This window comes from Aquarana catesbeiana, linkage group LG05 (genome assembly GCF_042186555.1).
Source record: "Aquarana catesbeiana isolate 2022-GZ linkage group LG05, ASM4218655v1, whole genome shotgun sequence".
NCBI lineage: Eukaryota > Metazoa > Chordata > Amphibia > Anura > Ranidae > Aquarana > Aquarana catesbeiana.
Window position 1 is genome coordinate 459,334,861 of NC_133328.1, and position 23,216 is coordinate 459,358,076.

The window sequence follows — 23,216 nt, forward strand, 5'->3', positions numbered from 1 at the left end:
TGTAATTAACTTTTAATACAGGGTGCATGAGAGTGCATAGTAGAAGCTAATTGCATTCACACTTTTTTTTTTTTACTGAATGTGTCACTCCTCAACTGTGTGTGTAATTTGAGTTGTTGAGCTCTGTAAATAGCAAGGCAGTGAAGATTAGCCTGGTAAACATGGTAAAAAGAAGCTTCCAAATTCTAGATGGAAATAGGTAAAATTAAATATTTCTATGCAATATTTCATATTTACTTGACACAAAAAGATAAAAATATTTTTTAGAGTTAGGTATTTTAGTTCTGAACATAGTAAGGGAATGATATGTACAAAAACACTTTTCTTTTTTAAAATACACGGAAATAAATTACACCTACTGTGTAATAAATGATTTGTAACAAGACTGTTTTCTTGAGAGATGCATAAACATACACAGCAGGTGTTAATTGCCACCTAGCACAACTACATTCACTAAACAAACATTGCACATAACTCTTTTTTTATTGTTCATGTGAAGCAATTTATTCATCATGAACAGTACTGTGTATAATACACTTTACTGGCATGACAAAAAAGTTAGCAGATTTCAATTATGCTAAAACATTACAAAAAAATGTAGACAAGTGATTCAGATTTATGTTTCAATTTATGCTTTGTGTATGGATGATGATCTTGCTTTCAATTAATGTTCCAAACACAACTGGTGGAATTCTAAATAATTTGTTTCTTATACTCCTTAATTAGATTGTAATTCCAACAAAAATCTAAAACTTTTTTTATACTTTTGGATAGGGGAGGGAAGGGTTAGAATTGACCTCAGAATTTTATTGCAATCTGTAACACACCAGGACAGGAAAAGGAGTGTAAATCTCCAATGGGAGCATCAAAGAACACTGATGGAGGACCTGCTTTCCCTAGTTTGCTAAAATAAAACAAAAGTATTTTTTTTGCTGTAGTATCTCTGTTCCAATTTCAAAATGGCTGACTCTACGCTTGTGCACTGCTCTTGGGGCCAGAACACTGTTGTTGAACATTTGCCTTAATAGGGAGCTGTATTAGTGGCATGCTTTAGTGTGCCTGTGACTTCAAGCCTAACTCAAGGCTTCTGTCTCAATTTACAAATTTGTATTCCTCCCTGCATGTATTCAGTGAAAAGTTGTTAAAACATATTAGTGTCTTAAAACTAACAAATGTTAGTCCTTCCTCCTTGTCTCTGTGGAAGTCTTCAACAATGATCTCACATTGGAATTATTTTGACATCCCAATATGCAGTGCATTTTCCCCCATCATGATTCACATTTAATCTGAAGGAGGGTGTGCTAATAGCTACCTGAGCTATTTGAAAAGTTTGATACTACACATCATCCTACCAGGAAGTGAAACTAGGCATGTTCTACAAGCAGGACAAGAAGAGGAATATAGTTAATATATCGACACAGCCCAGGTAAATTAATAAGAATGAAAAAAGTAAAACAGGGGGAGTTGAGCTTTCAGTGGGTTGCAGGTACAAACTGAAATTTGTTCCTATCAATCCTTGTGAATTTCAGTATTTGTTCTTTTAAGGTTGTTGCTATTTTTTTAATAAAAATGAATGCCAGTAGATCCAGGTCACGTGTCAGAGGAACCATCCAGCTCACTCTTCAGTGCCTTCACTAATATTTTATTTGTTGAAAACAGATCCCAGTTAATTTCGGAAGACCTCTGTAAAAAAGACATCCATACCTGCTGATATATAGAATTGGTAGAGTCAGAGTCTCAACACCATCATCAGACAAGGATAGCTGTCTCACCTGTCTTCTTTTAATCTCTAGGCTATTAAGTTCAAACTCCTGAGGTATGGGTGAAAGGCCCTGTTCTGGACTAGAAGATCCTTACAATATGGCAGTGGAATTGGCTGTTCTAACTTCATTCTCCATAACAATAGGAACCATGGCCTTTTCAGCCAATATTGGACAATCACTATTGCCTGTACCCCCTCTGTTACGTACCTAAAGGGTGAGCCTGAATTGCAGAGGATGGCTCAGAAGACAGGCCCAGCAGGCTGGATGGATCAGCAGACAAGCACAGCAGACTAGATGGAAATCCAAGAACTTCAGACAGGCCGGGTTGGAAAGCAGGCTGGCAGCAGAGGTACAAAAGGAGCAGGCAGAGGGATCGTCCAACAAGCCAAGGGTCAGGTACAGGCAGATAACAGGAACAGTCTCAAAGCAAGCCGGGTCAAAACAGGAGCAGATATCAGGTTTTCAGGGAACACATACACAGAGCTGCAGAGCAAACAGCAATGATGCAAGTGTCAGACAGGTTTAAATAACCCGCCAGACACTAACGAGTGCATGTGCGCGTGCGCATAGACACCCGCAATCGTGCACTGATGGGTCTAATCTGCCTGTTAATGGCAGGATCTTCATGACACCCTCCTGTTGGATCTTGAGAGGGGCACATAGAATTTAGGCAATTGGCGGAAAGACATAAACCAGGCGATAACTTCAGCATTTCACCAAGGCATCCTGATCCAGAGCCTGTAAATTGTGGACCCGGAAAGAAAAAAAAAATGAAAAAAGAAGACTTCCAGTGCTCCAGCAAGGTAACCAACATTGCTGACATACTGTGTGTGTACATACAGTATATATAAATATATATATATCAATTTGTTTACATATGTTCTAATTTTTATAACCATCAATTTGCACTGTCCTGCTGGTCTCTCAGATATAAAGGAGGATATAACGGAAATTTGGAAATACCTGTCTATATGGGCAATGCTTGAGCAGGGTTTTTGGAAAACCCTCCTTGCATATTGATATAATAAATATTTTTGGAATGCCATTGCATAGAAAGCTGCGTTAGTAACAGGCATACAATACACTTCTCACATCTGTTCAGCTGCTGCTATCTGGAGTGACTCATACTTTTTATTAAATGATGAAACCTGAATAATGTATAGCAATACAGTTGTGATTTTGATCATTTACACTTTGGTATTGCCTTGGAAATATATTGCCCTTTTGAAAGTATTATCAGGAAAATCATAAATTTATGGAACGCATATTTTTAAAACATTCCCCTGCATTAACAACAGCATATTGAGCACATGAATCTATCAGTGAGACTAGCGCTTAGCATTTATCAGACTACTAACCATTTTCCTGCATGCTTATTTTGTCCTATCAGGTGCACCTTCGAAAACATAATTTTTCAAACTTTTATTACATTGTAATTTATGTTCACACAGTGTATATTGTGCGTTTCATAGCTTCCATCTTCCATTTTTTCAAGAGTCTTAGCTGTACTTAGGGGCAAGCGTTCATTATCATTCAGCCCGTGCTTTCTCCTCTGCTTGAAGCAGAACATATTTATTGGTAATTCAATTGATTGTCATCTCATCATGTAACAAATGGGATCCACTGCATTTTATTTGAAATAGCTTATGCATTTTATAGATATTCATTAGCACAGAAACTTTTAAGTCACAGAAAGTTTAGACTGAAATATACGGAGCAGAAATAGTAATAATCATAAAAAAAAAAACGCAAACAGGGTCGGACACATTGGTAGTTTTTTTTTCATTCAGCGGGTTGGTTGGAGGCAGTTATCCTGATTGACATAGGACTGCATCGCTAATCGATGTGCTTGAAGGTGGACTTACATCATGGGTCTTTTTTTTTTTTTAATTAAATGTCTTGTCAAAAAGTGTGTGTTTATTTACCATTATTGTTTTTATGAATGACTAGGAATACTATGTACCCCTTTTTTTAAAGGGGGCTTCCAGATTCCAATAAGCCCCCACCTGTTAACCCCCACAACTCCCAGGCAAGGTTTGTGGAGAAGATGCACATGAGGGACAAGGTGATTTGCCAGGGGGTCCACCCTGGCAAAATGCCCCCCCATGTTCAGGGCATGTGGCCTGATATGGCTAAGCGAGGAGGGCACATTGCCACCCCTTCTTTTCCTGGCCACCAAGACTGCATGCTAAGATAAAGGTCCTGTATAGATGTTGAAGGGTCTTGTTTTTTGCATGAGGTTTCTCTTAAAAATCTATACCAGACTCAAAGGGTCTGGTATGGAATTTGAGGGGACCTCATGCTGTTTTTTTACACTATCCCCACTGTTCCTTTACATTCACCTGTCAGTCGAGAATTCCCGACTGACAGCTTAATGTGCCAGGCAGGGATGAGTCACTGGTTATTAGAATGCCTGAGGGTACTGGCTCCCTAACAATCAGGAGGAAGGTGTCACATTTAGCAGTTCACTTCACACTACAGCTGAAGGTTTGTTTGGCCGAACACCCATTCTTTCGACCATTTGCACAGGATTCTCCATAGACTGCATACAGAGTTGAAGTCTCCTTCATATTATTTCCCCTGCTGGTTGAATGTTCTTAGCCTATAGTGTTGGGCTATTTTCTCTGTTGGTGAATGTTTATTTATTAAGCAGGGAAAATATCATGAGGGAGACCTCTTCACTGTGTAGTCCATGAAGAATCTTGAAAGGCCAAACTAATGGCTTTTTGGCTGAACAAACCTCCAGCTGCAGTGTGAAGTGAAACTTTTAGCAGTGCTATTCTTATGGGGATTCACGTGAACTCTCATGGTCAAATGTTGTTATAGTTATTTTTCTATTAGTAATACATAGTACATAGCTGTGCCAGGGTGGCGCGCTCTCAGCACAGCATTGTTTACATTTTATTCCTGAATGTTCCTTAACTCTCCTGGTCAAATGTATTTAGGACTTTTTTCCCCTTAGGAGGAAAGGCAACAAATACAAGCTGATATTTCACATACATTATGGATATTATTTGTGACTTTTGTGCAATTGCTGAGATTTACATTTTTTTTTAGAGACCTTAAGTGTCAATTTACAATCAATAGACCGTTGGCATGCTTAGTGAACAGTTTTACATTTTTGCACTCCAAGTTGTACTACTAATTGTATATTAAACTCATAATTATTATTTTAACATGTGCACACACAAAACATGTTCATTTTTACTGTTAACGTGTATTGCAGAATAAACGGGACTTTCACAGCTTAGTTGTGATTTATCTGCCCTACAGGATTGTTAATTTCAGCTGCACACACACACTCATGTTATCGATTTTATATCATTATAATTATATGTTGTAAGTTGCCTCAAGATTGGCTTAACACTGTCCTCAGGTGTGAAACAATCTGTTTGCACATATGTGTGGACTCAAATGCATGGATTACGGCAAAGGCCAGCTTTTTAAACATAGGGATTTGCATGGTAAATTCATTACACTACTGGCTAGATATTTAAAATGAGTTATTATAGTTTAATAAGAAATGTACAATTATTTTGTAGACATGTGGCTATCGATCTTCTGGGTGCCACTAAAAATTAGCTTTGCATGCCCTCCTTGGCACACATGTCTTAGGGCCTTAGAGTGTGTACAGACCACATTATCTGAATTCAACAATATGTAGAATCAGCACTAAGCCCACCACAACATGACATGTTTTAAATAACATCACATGCATGCCCTTATGGTAACTAAGACCTAACAAGCATATCATTTGACTACCTTTTAACCTTGTGTCTGAGAAATTACAATTAATATTAACCACTTAAGGCCATGCCTATAGACAAATGACGGCCGGCGCTGGTTTTGTTATCTTGAGTGGACGTCATATGACTTCCTCTCAGGAAGCACTGATCGCGCAATCTGTCACCAGCCGTGTCCACGGGACACAGCCGATGACTGATCAGAGTACCGCCTCGCTGCCAGTACCATGTGACCACCATGATGAATCATAGCAGGTCACATGACAGTTGTACACAATGGAGGGCTTTCTTTCATGCCATCCAATGTGTACAACTGTGTTGCTAGCTGTGATTGGTCAATTTGATCACGTGGTACAGACAGGGCCAATCACAGCCCATCTGTACCATGTAATTAGCTTTGACCAATCACAGCTAATCACAACAAAACAGACTGAATGAATCGGTTTCATTCAGTAAAATGCTTGCTTATAGCAATGTAATGCACTGCTATAAGCAAATATAATGTGTAAAAAAAAAACAAATCCAGATCACTTCGCCAGAGCAGTACAATGTTTCTATGGTAACATTATTTTGCTCTGATTAAAAAAAGATACCAAAAAAAAGTAATATAAAATAAAATAAAAAAATTCTAGTACATATATTTTTTCCTGTACTGTCACCAGTCAGTGTCCCTGATCACTGCCACACCAGTTATATGATGATGCTGTACTGCACTGGTGACCTTATGTAAAAAACAAATTGTGATTTTTTTTCTTTAAATTCTTAATTTTTCAAACAATTATGACAAAAAAAATTGTGCGGTATTGAAGTGGTTAATATAAAAGAACTTGGTATCACTGCATTTACACTTCGCCTGCAGGTGCTTGCTCACAGATAGGACCAATACACAGTAAGCTCTTATAAAAAACATTTTCAAAAGGTTAAAGTGTATTTTTTTGGATGTGTAATTTTTGGATGACCATCTTATTTTCTGCCATCTGTGTCCCATCGGGAAGATTTCCCCTCACTTTGATTTCCAGGAACACAGCAGGAAGTAAGAGGATATATCTCCAAATCAAGGGGGTATCCCCTAGCTGTCACTAAAAAACGTTTACCCACTAAACAAATGTTTTGGATTTGCATAAGCTTGAATATTTACTTCTTATTTTATCAGTTATTTTTAAATTACACTGTGTGCATTGTTGTTTTGCTACTGCTATTCGTTACAACCTGCTATTGTTACTAGCTTTGTAATTACTGAATCCAAGCCATACACATCTGATGGAATTCAGGGTAGCTTTCCCCTGATACCCATAGCTCATTTAAATGAGTTTTATTCTGACAGGACATTACAATATGAGCTATACTATAATGTGCTATCATATTATAGTACATTATAATCAAATAGGTTGTAGGCAAGGCAAAGCTGTATTAATGGCTGCAGCCAGGAATGATTGCAGAGCTATTAGCTGTGGCCGGCAGTAATGGAGAGCAGTTGTAAGCAAAACGTTACACTCTATGGAATCACAACAACATGCTCTATATCTGGCAGAAGTGTAACCATATGTAACACAATCCCATAGCAATACCATTTTAAGGCTCTCTAGCTCTGCAAATTCCATCTTAAAGTTAATATAATGGTTGTACAATAGTGTGGTAGTATTTATACCTTTAGATTAAATGTGTGGCCTTAAGGGTATTTTAGGTTTATTTCAAATGTTGGGGAAAAACTAAATTAGCAATAATAACTGTTTCTTTACTCTTTATATTCTGTATATAGACAACATCATTTGTTATAATCAAACCATCAATGTTTAAATATCAAGACAAAAGATTTTTTAAGTATCCTGTTCTTTTTTGCAAAGTCATTTATTTTTTCAAATAATACAAATAAAGTAATTATAGTTCAACAAAATGTGTCCCATTAAATGCAGTTTGAAACAGATAAATAAGTGTCATGTTTTCTGTCAAACACATTGGTGTACAAATGTAATAAAAATATGTAGTCAGAGTGCTGAACTGCATTTTCCACAGAACACAACAAAAGTAAAATAAAATAAAAATCAACACTGTTGTAGTTAAGACAATAACAAAGTAAAAAAAAAAAAAAATAGGATCCTTCATAAGAATGGAATTGTGCTCGTTCGTTTACCAAAATCTGCTGCTTCGTTCAGGCAACTTGGTTGCTGTGGATAACCAATCCTTAAACATCAAGGTGCATCTTGTCCAGAAACAGCGAGACAATGGGGGTAAAGGCAGTGCAGGCAGCTTCCAGATAACATTTTCCAGCTCCTCAAAGAGCCATTTATAAGAAAGCAAAATAAGCAGAACACTGAAGTTTTCATTGTATATATACAAATATCAAGGAACAATGTCCATTGTTCTTGTTGAGATGAAGGTGAAAAGTTTTTTTTCTTCTTTCATTTGCTTCCCTTGCCTTGCTGAAATGGTCACACAGAATTTAAATATTCCAAAGCCACTTCATAGCAGAATTTGTATTGATCCTGAAAAAGAAGAGAATACAATTTTTCCAATAATGAGGGAAGACTGGTATAGCACATGGGTGAAATCTTGGCATAATGACATTTTTCAAGCCTGTTCAGTCAAGCTTTGTGAGGACTATTAGATCTGTACAGATGGAATTATTTGCTGAGGCTTGTGAAAAATACAGCTAGATGAAGGTCCTATTGGTGGTTACAAGGATCTGGCACATGATGAGCTCTCTGTGGCTATACGTGGATACAAAGCCACGGGTTAAGGAACAGGAACCAGCAAATTCTGTTACTGATCATAATGATAATGGTTAGTAAGATGATCATTACTACCGAAGATTAACAAGTTTTACTAGCAGATATCAAATAATGGTCAGAAAGCTTCTTTGATACCTACTAAAACTTTAGCTTGCACTCCATGGCCTACCACGGTAGCATCAACTTCCTAGTTGCTCTAACTGTAAATGGTATGCTGCATAACTACATCCCTGGGTTAACCTGATGCAGGAAGACTGGATGCATTGGTCAAGTAATGCTATGGAATGGCAGCATGAGTATGGCAGTCTTGGGTCTTGGGCTCTGATTAAAGAACAGGTTTATTTTAAATTAACAAAAGTTAAAGAGCAACTCCATGTAAGCAGCTAAATAAGCAGTAGATATAAGGGAACGGTTTTACAGATGAAAGGATTTGCAATTCTGTGAATTAGGCACTCTAGGCAGAAAACAAAGCCAGGAGTTTCACCACTTCCACTACAGCTTCAGTACAGTTTTGTCAAGAACACACCCTCAGGTGCTGATTCTGTAATGAAGGAGGAGCAGTAAAGTGGTTGTAAAGCCTTAACTTTTTTTACCTTAATACATTCCTTACATTAAGGTAAAAAATGTTTAGGCATCAGCATCCCCCTCACCCCCTTTTACTTACCTTAGCCCTCATTCGATACAGCGACATGCACGTTTGCAGCTCTATTCTCACTTGCACCTCACTTTTGGGTCTCGCTGGCTTTGCTGAGGCACTGGGAGCTATGAGCTCCCAATGCTTTCCATCAAAGCCAGTGATAAGGGAGTGGGGCCAAGTCCCACTGTCTGTGTCAATGGACACAGCAGCAGGGCTCGGTAATGAACACATGTGGCTTCCCATGGGGGCACTGGACAGAGAGGAGGGGACAGGAGCACCGGCGGGGGACCCAAGAAGCAGACATTCATGCCCACTCTGTGCAAATTCATTGCACAGAGCAGGTGAGTATAGATTTGTTTGTTATTAATCACTTCAGCCCTGAAAGGATTTGCCCCTTTCCTGACCAGGCCATTTTTGTGCGATACGGCACTGCGTCGCTTTAACTGACAATTGCACGGTCGTGCAACATTGTATCCAAACAAAATTTATGTCCATTTTTCCCCACAAATAGAGCTTTCTTTTGGTGGTATTTGATCACCTTTGCGGTTTTTATTTTTTTGCGCTATAAACAAAAAAAGAGCATCAATTTTGCAAAAAACACAATACTTTGTGTTTTTTGCTATAATAAATATTCCCAAATAAAAAAAAAATGTTTCCTCAGTTTAGGCTGATAATGGTGATGATGTGCAATTTTTATCAGGACTGCAACATTCCGGCGGACAGATCAGACACTTTTGACACTATTTTGGGACCATTGACATTTATACAGTGATCAGAGCTAAAAATAGCCATTGATTACTGTATAAATGACACTGGCAGGGAAGGGATTAACACTAGGGGGCGATCAAGGGGTTAACTGTGTTCCCTAGGTGTGTTCTAACTATAGGGGGGATGGGACTGACTCTGTGTTTATTCTCCCCTGACAGAACCGGGATTTGTGTGTTTACACACACAGATCCCGGATCTCGCTCTGTCACGATCGATCGCGGGTGCCCGACGGTCATCGCGCCTGCTGTGTTGTCTTAAAGGAGTGACGTACAGCTATGGAGATTTGCCCAGTCGAACCAACCTGCCGCAGTACAACTGCGGTGGCTGGTCGGCTAGTGGTTAAAAAAAAATTTATGATTCATGCCAAAATAGAGACTATAACTCAAGACAAAATGTCTAAATTTAAGAAAATATGGCTCCCTTGGAGGACACACTTTTTGCCTTCTAATTTTGATGAATCCTTGTTGATGCTTTGGTAAATTTTACCTACTTTTTCATTTTTTCCATGACAATTATATGATTACAGCCACACACTGCCCCAGAGATCCCTTCTCTGCATTTCCTTTTCCTCTCTTCTCCTTTCTTCCTTTTCTAACTCCTCTATTAAACCTCTCTTTTACCTTTTTTCTCATGCCTCTTCTTCATCGGGTTCAGGTAGTGATAATATAAAATTACTGGTATTTGCTCCAGCTTAATTTGTAAAAACAATTACCCCTTAATGCTAATTTGATTGAATACCCCAGATATTCTCAACCTACCATTAGACAACCTTGGGACATCATTATAATACCATTGTTCATGTTTTGGATTTATTCTCTCTGGAATAATATAGGGAATTGTCTCTTTGAGTTACTAATCCTTTGATTAAGGTATGAGACATATTTCATTTTAAGTTATATTAAGGAAATATATTCTTCTATTGTATCCTAACATATTATTTTCCTATACCGCTTTTGAACTTGTGTTCTGATTTGTTAAATTTGAATAAACAAGTTTGACAAGAAAAAGAAAAAAAAATGTACCTTTACAATCGTTTTAAGATTCAGCAATTGTGAACTACAACAAAGCCTGATAGGCTGCAAAAACTGGGCCCCCTTCTCTCAGGCTAAAAGCTACAGTGCAGGGGATTATAGAAGGGCTCATATCAAGACAAATTCAGGTATGTACATTTATTTTAATTTACAAATATATATAATGATTCCCTAAGCAAAACATTACTACATTAGTTTGTGTTTTTGTGTCTGCCTAGACTTCAGCTTTTGGCATACTAGTGATACAAAAACGAAAAATCGACTTTTCACTTACTTTCCTCAGTTACAGTTAGGCAATAGATTTTGCATCGAATCACACATAGCATATAAAAAAAAGTTTTTTTTTTTAACTTCCAGCCACTTTATTACAGTATATATAGCTCAGTATACATACTTTGATTCTAACTTTATTTTCCACATGAAAAATGTACTTTCTGATTCCCATCTTGCTTGGCAAATGTTATATAAAACTGTGATAGGTCCATGTTCCTGTTTGCTTTAGCTGAAGCTCTTTATTGCACAGAGTACAAAAATTCAAATGTGGGAATGTCAATTTTGAAGCTTTATTAGAACACCAGAAAAAAACAGACCAGACATCTGTCAAAAGGATTTATCTCTGTACAGAGCAACTCATGAGACAACTGTAATGTCACTATGGCTGAAACTAATACTGATTATGCAATGTTGCCAAAATCAGTTATCTCTACCATATCTTACAGCATTATTCTTCAAGACTCAAGCTGCTTTAAGGCAAGGTAATGTGTCCACCACCAAAGCTGGGCATAGACTGCAAATGGCCCTGCAGAGATAAATATGATCACTCTTTTCATAAGCTGATGTATCTTGCTAGAGAGCTGCCCAATAAGACCAGATGATGGACTTACTAAAACAGAATAGAGTGTGGGATGTGGAGTGGAGAGTGCAAAATCTGGTGCAGCTCTGCATAGAAATCTGCCTCTAGGTATTTTTTGTCAAAGCATAATGAAACAAACTGAAGTTACAAGCCGATTGGCTACCATGCACACCAGATTTTGCACCCCCCGTTTTAGTAAATCAACCCCTGTGAACTTTGCAAGTACAGGTGCACTAATTTTTCCCAGAGCTTAGTAAATGTGGTAAAGCTCGACTTTGTAAAGAAGACCCAATCAGGTGCAAGGAAAAAAGAAAATGTTTGGCTCCCCTTGATTGGATGATGGAAATGAGCAGAGCTTTGCCACATTCAGAACTTTAATTATACCTAGCCAGTGTTATAAAAAGCTTAATAACACAACATTAATATGTATAATACCTCCAGCGCTTATCAAATACAATCTTTTACATTTTACTAGTGTTCAAATAACACCAAAAAACAAAGAAAAAAATATATAAATCTATGAATAATCAATATGTGGTATTCATTCTATCCACATAATATAAAACATGTGTAAACCATAAACTGCAGAAAGCAGCTGACACTTAAATGCAAATGCCCACCTGTGCAAATTGCAAGAAATATATATAAGCTCTAAATAGTGCAACGCTATCCCTCAAATAAATCAATAGATCTACTAATCAGCTAAATATGTGCATATACAATATACAATAAATATATAAAAAATGTGAAAATCAATAAAAATCTGTGAAAATCAATTAAAAGTGTTGAGATCAATAGCAATATAAATCAATCAAATATAGTCCATATCTAGTAGATTCATAAACTAGGAAAAGTCCATCAGAAGATTCCAGCTTCCAGTGAATGTGCAATCCCAGAAACCATAACTCTTCACTTCAACACCTCAGTGCCCTTCATCCCACCTTTGGGTGTCCTCTCACCTGCTTCAATGGAGCTCACTAGATTAGAGAGGTCACAATGTGCTTTAGAATGGTATATTGACACTGCTCCACCTGTTTAGCAGTCTTGATCCTCAAGTAATGGTTTCTGGGATTGCACATTCACTGGAAGCTGAAATCTTCTGATGGACTTTTCCTATTTTCATGAATCTACTAGATATGGACTATATTTGATTGATTTATATTGCTATTGATCTCCACCCTTTTTATTGATTTTCACAGATTTTTATTGATTTTAATTTTTTTTTATACATTTATTATATATTGTATATGCACATATTTAGCTGACTAGTAGATCTATTGATTTATTTGAGGGATAGCGCTGCACAATTTAGAGCTTATAATAACACATTACATAAAAATATCCATTTTATTATAAAAAATAATACAAATTCAGTAGAAAAATAGTGCAGTTAGTATATTAAAATGGATTTTTACGTAATATGGTGTTATTAAGCTTTTTAGATCACTGGTAAGGTATAATTAAAGGTCCCATTCTTTTCAGCTTTTTGTACAATCCCACGCAATTATAGGGATGATACCTACCAGTGTTAGTGTGATTATTACAGTACTGAATTGAGCCGTCACTATTTATTAGCTTTACCACATTTACTAAGCTCTGGGGAAAATGAGTGTAACTGCACTTGCCATGCACACTGTGCCTTTAGTAAATCCACCCCCATGCCTTCCTAAGGTATTCACAGGTGCAGTTCTTGGCTATTTTCAACCATTCTCTGATACACAGTACTAAATACAGTACTGCTCCAGGTCTGCATACATTCCATGCTTGTAAATGAGATGCTTGCCCAGCTCGTCCCTGATAATATTCTAAACTTGCAAATATTTATTGTGTCTAAAATTAATGCAAGTAAGACAAGAAAACAGATCATCTAATGTGTTTCTAAACAGCGCCTACTCATAGTCCATGGCTAAGCAATGTTAAGCATGAAACGCATTAGAGGCATCCTTTCCTGTTATCCTTGCATTGATTAAAGACACAATAAGTATTTGCAAGTTTCCATCAGGCTGCCGTAATTCTTTTTTACTGTGGAACATTCATTACAGTCATGGAGATATCACCTGGGACAATTATTTTAGACTATACCTTTGAACTTTCAGAATTCTGACTTAGTTCCACTAATACAGTAAATGATAGCATACAGACCCATAACAATTTTTTGCCTTTGAAGACCCAGTCCAACTGAACAGTATGAATGGTCCAGACAGAATATTCTCCATATTTGCCATGAGTTCCCTGTCCATGCAAGGATTGTGCACATTTGATTTGTCATTGCACAGTCTGTTAGATCAGGGGAGGATTATCCCCACTGGTCATATTCAGCATTAACTTGATAAGAACATCTGATTTACCCTATGTAACCTCAATATGCTGGAGCATCTGGAGTATTTCAGTACTAGGGGAATATTTTTTCTTTATGTGAAATGTACAGGGATACTGGGAATGTTATATGACCCTAGGGCCTTGAATGATGTCATATAAAAGCAACAAGATAAAAATCAGACATCATAGGGAAGATCCTGTTGATTATTTTTCCATTCTATGAGGGTCTGGAATAGATACAATGGCAAAGGGATGGCACATTATCTTCAATTATTTCCAGATTTTAGGTTTAGTATGTGTTAGTTTAATGTGGCCATTTGTGCCGCAGATGGGCTCCTTATGGATTATGTTGTAAAAAGACACTGCTTTTGGCTATAATTAGATAAAATCAAATTAAAAAACAAGTCAGCTCTCAGTGTGCTACATACTATTTGTTTCTTCAGCAGATGTTATAATAGTCTCGCCTACAAGATTAAAACTTCAATAACGCATTTGAACCTCCAAACATTTCTACAAATGTACTTGTTTTGTCCGAAAAAAACAAAATAAAGGTCACTCACTGGGAACCAGGCAGGCATTACAACGGAATGTCCCATTCTTTTCAGCTTTTTGTACAATCCCATGCAATTATAGGGATGATACCTACCAGTGTTAGTTTGATTATTACAGTACTGAATTGGGCCATCACTATTTATTAGCTTTACCACATTTACTAAGCTCTGGGGAAAATGAGTGTAACTGCACTAGCTACGCACACTGTGCCTTTAGTAAATCCACCCCCATGCCTTCCTAAGGTTTTTGCAGGTGCAGTGCTCAGTGTGCTACATACTATTTGTTTCTTCAGCATATGTTATAATAGTCTCCCCTACAAGATTAAAACTTTAATAACGCATTTGAACCTCCAAACATTTCTACAAATTTACTTGTTTTGTCCGAAAAATTAAAATAAAGCTCACTCACTGGGAACCAGGTAGGCATTACAACGGAATCAAGCTGAAAAACTAAATGCAATATAGTACAGATGGGATGGACTCTTATTCTGGCAGGTTTCAAAGTCCTAAGAATCTTCAGATGTGTGATAATTTTTTCCAGCTTAACTTACCCTTTTTCCAAGGGATCCCTGAGGATGTTGCAAGTTAAAATAATAGAGTATATTGGATTTTTAAAGAAGCTGATTTGAAAACTTTACGTGTAAATGGGCTATATAGTTTTTGTGTAGTGACATGTGGTCTTCTTTGTGGCTGGTAGTGTTTCTCTGGAGGAAGAGATATGTATTTAGGCAGTGCGGTCTCCCAATTATCCTGTGGTAACTCATTAGTAAGTGACCCTTGACTTAGATTTTTTTGGACAAACCAGTAACACTTTTGAAGTTCTTAAACGCAAAGGTCCCTGCATTGTATTTGCATTTGAAACTATCCCTTTATGCACAGTCCAAAGCCAAATCAATACAATAATATCATATGAAAAAATCATTATGTCTGAGGATGACAAAGTAGAGCAATTTAATAAAATCTGGCAAGCATTGATACTGGCTTCAGATAGCCTAGTAATCTCCATTAATATCTCCCCTTTGGATCATAGGTCCTAATGATATTTCTCCTTAACACTCTCCATATGCTTGATTAGCCTTCTGTATAAAGGTATTGCTAGGTTGGTGTTGCTTATCAATACTATGTGATTTGCTCAGTTTCTCTGAGCCCCCAGAAGGGTAATATTGGCAGTCACAGCAGTTGTTCCAACTTGAAAATGCTAAATGCATTTAAAAAAAAAAAAAATGGTCCCTGCTGACCATGTTAATACTTTAATGTGTTTACAGTAATGCTGATAATAATCACATGATGACACACCTTCAATTACATAGCTTTTTTTGCATATTGGTTTGTTAAGTGTTAAAATTAACTATCATATCACTATTGAAGGATTCCTTGAACAGGTAGTTTAGAATGGTGACATTAATGTAAATAACAAACATTTGGACAAATTAGAATGAGGTATGATGTTAATGATGTGTATCCCTATAATGCTGTTTTGAGACATATAAATTGCACTTATATGTTTATATTGCTTTTTGTCTGTTAACCATATAGTTATGACAGAAAAACAAACAACTACTTCAGCGCTCAAAAGGACAGTCCCCAGACCAAGATGCTGTGTGGAGTCTGTAATTCATCTGGTAAAATGCTTCAATGGTGCTGCCCTCCTCTCACTGGAGAATCCAAATGCCTATTACATTACACAAGGTTTATTGATCAAAGAAACCAAAAAGTCAAATGAATACTCACAAAGGACAGAAGTGAATGGCATGACAACAAATCTGCTGGTCAACCAGTGTGACAACATGTGATTAAACTGTGGCAATGCTGTCAGGCTGATGCATCCCCTTTCCAGAGCCTGCTGCCATTGCCATAGTTTGGTCACATGTTGCCACACTGTTTGACCGGCAGATTTGTTGCCATGCCTGTCACATCTGTCCTTTGTGAGTATTCATTTAGTTTTTTGATCAGTAAACTTTGGGTAAAGCACTAGGCGTTTGCACCCCCCCCCCCCCCCTTGTATGTTTAGTTTTTGTATATAGGTACTACACCAAAGATGACTTTCCCCAGTTACTGTTCCCTAATGCTTATACTATTTGCATCACTTCTGTATATCTATGTTATATACCAGTTCATGTTGATTTTTTAAATTTATATTCATTCTTCTTAACTTCTGTATATTACACCACGGTACCCAGTGTTACGCATTAATAATAAATATACCCGCATGCTCAAAGTGTATGTAAACACTAACAATGAAATACACGATCAAAAGTATTTTATTATATCTGTTTAATAAGCGCAACAAATATCTGTTGATTTTGCCAGAAATTGTGTGAGCTGATACATTCCTGTTCTTACTGCCTGTGTATAAAGAGGGGTTATGGACATAAGAAGAAGGGAGGAGATGAAGTTCTTTGTTTGTGTGTTTTGTAATCCATCAGAAATGAAATAGGTGGGGCTGACATCATGTATATAGAAAATCAGAGCTGTGTTGATGTGTCAAAATAGGAAGGTAAGGGTACACTATATTTCTGGGACATCAACTGTTACATTTCTGTACTTGCATTATGTTTAAACGGATAGAACATGGGGGAATATGCATGTATTCCAGAGATGTACTATTTTTTTTCAATATTTTGCTTAGACATACACTTTAGGCTGGGTTCACACTATGTACGGCGCGGGGCACAGTAGGGGGTCCGGTGCATCTCCGTTTCAGGTCCAAATTAGGTCAGAATTTTTGCCTGAATTTGGACCTGAAAGGGAGCCAAAGACACACAGGACCCTTCTGCTGTGTGCTCTGCAGCCTCCCCGGAGTTATGTGAACCGGCTCCATTGTCATGCGAATTGGATGCGGGGAAACCTGTGCTGGTGTGTTAACTATCCTGGGTTGGACACACAGGGGTTGGTTTGCTAAAACTGAAGAGTGCAAAATTTGGTGAAGCTCTACATAGAAACAAATCCGCTTCTAGCTTTTATTATCAGAGCTTGAGCAAGCTGAAGTTAGAAGCTGGTTGGCTACCATGCACAGCTGCAACAGATTTTGCACTCTCTAGTTTTAGTATATCAACGCCACTGACCAGGAAAATCACTCACACATCATCATTAGTTATCTGTTTAGCCAGTTATTCAGTTAGGCTAGATTTAGAATTAGGAAATCAAGTACTGCTTTTTTCTGCATTCATTTGCTACACAAAATATGTAGGGAATACATAAAACAGCAGAGTGCTTGCCAATAAAAAAACATTGGGTAGAATGACAAAATCAAACAGGACACAAGGCAAACGATGACAAAACTGATGGTACAATTGGAAATTGATAGTGTTGTTGTCTCAAAAATGTATTTGTGTAGACTTGTACAGTTACTAATAGATGTACTTAAAGAGTGGAGCAAAACCTTCAGAGTTCAATGAACAAATTGTAATTACTTTTGAGAGGGGCAATTGACAAATGCTCGCATACATACAGTATTTCATCAGGGGCACAAAAACACCTACTTGTAGGGATACAGAAGACTGCACCTCATTACATTAGACAGCTTCTATTTGCATTAACTACTGCAGCCACAATTAAATACAATATTCCTCAAGTGAAAATAAAAGCTGGCAAGCTGGGAAAACGCATAAAAATTGTATAATTTAAAACTCTGGAAATTCATTTCACAATGTTGCTTTTTGCAAGCACACAGATGCGCTCTATGGGAAGAATATTAAGCATTGTTCACAATTCAATCTTGGAAACTAATGAGAAAAGTACTGATCTGGGTACTTTGCGGATAAAGGAAGCATGCAAGCTCCAAGAATGTGAAGAGTTCCTGAGCAGAGATAAACAGATGCCAGGTTCATGGTTCACAATCTGAACACAATCTATTGCCTCCTCATACAACTAGTCTCTGGCAACATGGAAATAGAATTACTACAGTGCTGGAGCTGTGCCAGTAATTTGCCATTATACTCAGTGACATTATGTTATGCCTAGGTATTTGTTATCATGCATTAATTGAATAGATGGCTTATATTTTGAATAGGAATGTGGCGCATTGTGATTTAAGCAAAATAGATGTGCTTCCACAGACATAGATAATAAAAGGAATTTTATTTATATTTCAATTTTTCGGCTCTCTCTCCTTTCAGTTTGTCGCTGCAGTGCTGCTATTAATGAGTGTTTTTAGACAAAAGAAAGTACTGGTGGACTGAGAAATCAATGATCTTTTGAATTTGATTAAAACAAGGCTTTTGAAAAACCCATACCGACAAACAGGATCAAGATTTAACTAAAAAGGTAATTTAACACTTGAGAAGTCAAACAACGGACCTGATTGGAGCACACTGCCTAAATGTTTCTGAACTATAAGACTAAGTATTTCTAGAATTGGTATACTGATTGTAGAATTATGCTCAGAAGAGAAGACTGAGAAGGGAGATTAAAATCTAACCATGAGTTACATGAAAAACTAAAACTTTTATCACTTAATAATACAAATAATAATAAATAATAAATAAAATAATTAATTTAAGGAACAAATGAATTAGGGGAATCTAGCAGCACTATAGGTTACAGGAGAAACGATGGAGCACCTGATCAGTTTTTCATCTTGAATAAAGTAGTTTCCAGGGCTAATGTAGTAATGCTTCCATAAACAGGACTCTCCCTTTAAAAGAACTATGTTGTTACTCATAAAGATGCAGGTACAATGTTGTAATTGGATTTGGTATGGTCACATAACCCACAGCAGCCTCAAAAGACCAGAATGGCTGCCTTAAGCCTAGTACACATGGGTCAAACGTCAACATTCTGCCCATGTGTACTGGAGCCGACCCGACAGAAACCAGCCATTCAGCCCGCATGACCGAAAAGGACTGCCAATCAGCTCCCAATCTGTGTTTTCAGCCAACGGCTGAGAGCATTGATCGGGGTAATCTGGTGGGGAGGCAGTCCCCCCTTCAGAACACAATAGCACAGTAGGGAAGATCGCTGTACTAATGGCAGATAGTTAGTACAGTGGCTCCTTCTGAGCTGTCAGTTTTCTTTTGTTAAACCAAAAAGAAACTAGTAGTGTGTACTAGGCTTTAGTTTGGTTCTCCTGGTGTGCATACGCCCCTTAAATATACAGGTACTTGAATCTAATTGATATTGCAGGATGTAAGTGCTGACTGACAAAGCAGGTAATTTCCATCATGTCTGCAAACTGCAGCCTTTGAATGTTCCTCTTCGTGGTAAGGACAGAATGACATAATGATATGTAGCATGACCTGCAGCAAGTTGCATAGAGCCCACATCATTTCATGGCTAGAAGACATCCTACATCATCTAGCCCTTGCCTCTCCAGCCTTACTGTCCCTGGCCTGCCCCTTAATTAATTGGATTTCAGTTATTTCAATTGTGGAGGCTCAGCATATAACATATAGGTGTTATCTAGGGCAGTCTGCATGCAAATGCAGCCTGCCGAGCAACTTCAACTCCTCCAGACTGACATGCTTCCATAATTCCTAAAATTCACCGCCCACTACTTGCATTATGGCTGAGGCTCTGGAGATGGGTGTTGAAGTAGAGTACTGTAATGTTTTAAAAAAAAAATTGTACACCACTCCGTAGGCCCCTCACACCAGCCATGATCTCCCTGCAATTTATAGAGAAGTATTGAGACCCATTGATTACATTACTGGGTCTAAAATAAAGTACTGTATGTAATCAAACCATAATGGTTTTATTTAACAGTTTGTTAGCATGTTAAAGAGAAGGGAAATGAGAACCTCTTAAAGGATAAATATGAGCAAACTAAATTTCAGATTTACATGATTGCAACAGCTGCCAAAGGCTGCTGTCATTTGTTCCAGGTAAGGATCGATGATGGGAAAAATTGATATTTCTGTGTTTCCACAGCTCAACAGGAATGTCTTGGTCAGTCCACTAGGGTAGGTCTTAAAGGATAGGTTCTAATACTGGAGGGATGTTTGGTAGTCATGTTTATGCACTGTACTGCCATTATATTTCTTTGGGAGAATACAGTGGTATGTTGCCAGTCAGAGAACGGGGAAAAAAGTTTGAAAGAGATCTAGGTTTTTTTTTGCGCATTTGACTAAATGTTTAATTTTGCCCAGAGTTGCTCTTTTAAAGGTGTGTCCAACCAAAAGTTGTTTTTTTTTTTTTTTGCATAGCGTGGGGAAGGAATACAACCCCTGTAATGCTATCTGGTGCTCCTTTAGAAGATTTCTGCTCACTTACTGCCTGGCTGATAATGGTTTCACCTGACAGGAAGTGAGAGAAAATCTACAACAGGAACATAGACAGCAATATAAGACTTATAAGGATTTTTGCATTCCCCACTCTACTTAAAAAAATCTGTCTGTGTTGCTATTAAAGTATTACCTTTCACAGAGCACCAATAGCAATAAAATTAGACAGTGGTTCTAATCCTATCCTTTTCTATCCAAAAAAAATGTTTTGGCTGGAGATACACTTTAGGTAAAATATTTTTTCACTGTTTAAACCTTTGTTGCCTAACACCAATGCTGATCTTCTGAAGCCTCCTTGCATCAACTTGTCTATGTGCATGCACTCAAGCAACTACTACAAGTCATTTCTCAGCGCACATTTCATGATCGTGACAACAGTGGATTAGGTGTGTGCAGTTTGCATTGGCACAACCACTAGTAGTTGCTACTGGTAGAGCATGTGACTGGGTGACAATGCAAGAGAATAATTGGGAGACAGGAGCAAAGTGGCACCCTACAACAGGAAGTGTATGTCTATTTGAATGAACGCTGCAGATTTAGAGAGATTAAAATAACTTTTAGAGTTATTTTAACACACTCAAGCCTATGTAAGAGTTTTAGTGATTTCTGAATATTTTAGTTTCCTTTATTTTCCATGTGGTCTCATAAGGCCAAATACATGCAGTGACATCCCCTTCTCCATCATCTGATATGTTCCCCCATGCCCATAATCACCTGGGATTTTGCAGTGGTAGCCATAGAAGCAGAGGCAGTGGGGGAGCACTGGAAAGGTGAAAAAAATGGTGCAGGGATAGTGCTTTGTACAGACACGGTCACTTTGACCTGCATGGGCAAGGTAAAAATGTCTTAAATAAAAAAAAAAAGAAAATGGTGGTAAGAATGATAATATGAAAAGTTTTACTCTGCTCTTGTGGACTATTTAGACTTTGCCTAGGTACAGAAACACAGCATTTTTATCACACACATTGGAGCAAATTCCACAAGCCTTTAGGAGCTTTTGATTTGGATGCATTATCCTTGTGGTAAGAAAATTCTACTTGTTTTGTCAAGCATTTCCACAACATACAAGAATGCCTGCTGCAGCTGAGATAATGAAACATTTGTATTCAGCAGTAAAATGAGAAAAACTTACCAAGAGGTCCACCATGTTAGGTTTATTGTTCCTAAGTGTCTTCACAGCGTGGAATACGTCAACTGCCCTCTGGTGCTGAAGCATTTCACAAACAATACTAATTGCACAAAACGTTCCACTGCGACCACCTCCATTTCTGTGAAGAGAAGAGTTAAATGTGATTTAGCCTGCGTTTCCTAAGTGTTTCTGTGAAACTGCAATCCCTCAAGTATCATATAAGCTTCACTTAGAACTCAAATGATCTAAATTATTGGTTTGAGTTCTATACACTGTCTGGATCTCAAACTTTTTATGTACAGCTTCTGCCCTTCAAGAGGTGATAAAGAAACAAGCTACAGGGAATGTGATCATTAGAGACCGCAATTCTAAGACTACTTAGGAAGTAGCAATGCGGCAATCAGGACATATTTCTGTTGATGGTCTATATTCAACTTGTGAGTATTTCATTTACGTATTTGAAATGATATACAGTATAATACTTACTGTTAAAGCTGAGTTCTGGGAATTTTTTTATTTTTATTTTTTTACATTTGCTGTGTAAATATAAACTACCTTTATTGATGCCTTTTCCGCAGACAAACCCTCGGACTTTTGTCTGAAGGTGTATGCCTGGATCTTGTCTTGCATACAAATGGCAAGGGATTGTCGGCCAACAAAAACGAACATACTGACGCACTACATGGTTTTTCGGCTCTTTAGCGCCAACCTTTGGGCTCCTTCTGCTAATTTTGTGTAATGCCGCGTACACACGAGCGGACTTTACGGCGGACTTTGCCCGGCGGACTGGATTTCGTCGGACAATTCGATGTGTGTGGGCTCCAGCGGACTTTGTTTTCTCAAAAGTTGGACGGACTTAGATTTGAAACTTGTTTAAAATTTACCCGTTGAAATCGAGTCCGGTCGAAAAGTCCGCCGTCTGTATGCTAGTTCGACGGACAAAAAGCCACGCTAGGGCAGCTATTGGCTACTGGCTATGAACTTCCTTGTTTTAGTCCGGTCGTACGTCATCACGTACGAATTCGACGGACTTTGGTGGATTGTGTGTAGGCAAGTCCGTTCATTCACAAAGTCCGTCGTAAAGTACGTCGAAAAGTCCGCCGGGCAAAGTCCGCCGTAAAGTCCGCTCGTGTGTACGCGGCATTAGTGGAAGTTTGGTGAGTGTTGATTTGCACTTTTTATTTTGTGCTTTTCATTTCGCGCTTTTCAGTTCGTGCTTTTCAGTTCATTTCTGAACGGCCGTTTGTCAACCAGATATGTTGCGGAATCGGAGGAGATAACGTGTTATTTATTATTGGCCTTGGAGTTATTGCTTTGACCCAAGTCAACAGGAGGAGGAGAATTTCTTGGACCAAAAATTGGTTGCTTTATTAATCGTGACTAATTATGTCATATGCCTTTGCTGCAGGAGCTCCAGGAGAATAATCCAGATGATTTTCGGAATTATCTCCGGATGACGGACCCCTGCTTTC

At 37.9% G+C, this 23,216-nt stretch overlaps 1 protein-coding gene across 10 annotated transcripts in view; it reads right to left on the minus strand.

The window, feature by feature from the left end:
• Positions 1 to 7,346: 7,346 nt before the first annotated feature.
• The window catches only part of PTPRM (protein tyrosine phosphatase receptor type M), a 1,075,005-nt gene continuing 1,059,135 nt past the window's right edge, over positions 7,347 to 23,216 (minus strand). For all 10 annotated transcript variants that reach the window (XM_073631370.1, XM_073631374.1, XM_073631369.1 and 7 more), the window contains 2 exons: positions 21,748 to 21,883; positions 7,347 to 7,989 (listed from right to left, as the gene is read on the minus strand). In XM_073631370.1, coding sequence (XP_073487471.1) covers positions 7,936 to 7,989; positions 21,748 to 21,883 — 190 coding nt within the window. In that variant the 3' untranslated portion in view covers positions 7,347 to 7,935. The remainder of the gene's footprint in view (positions 7,990 to 21,747; positions 21,884 to 23,216) is intronic.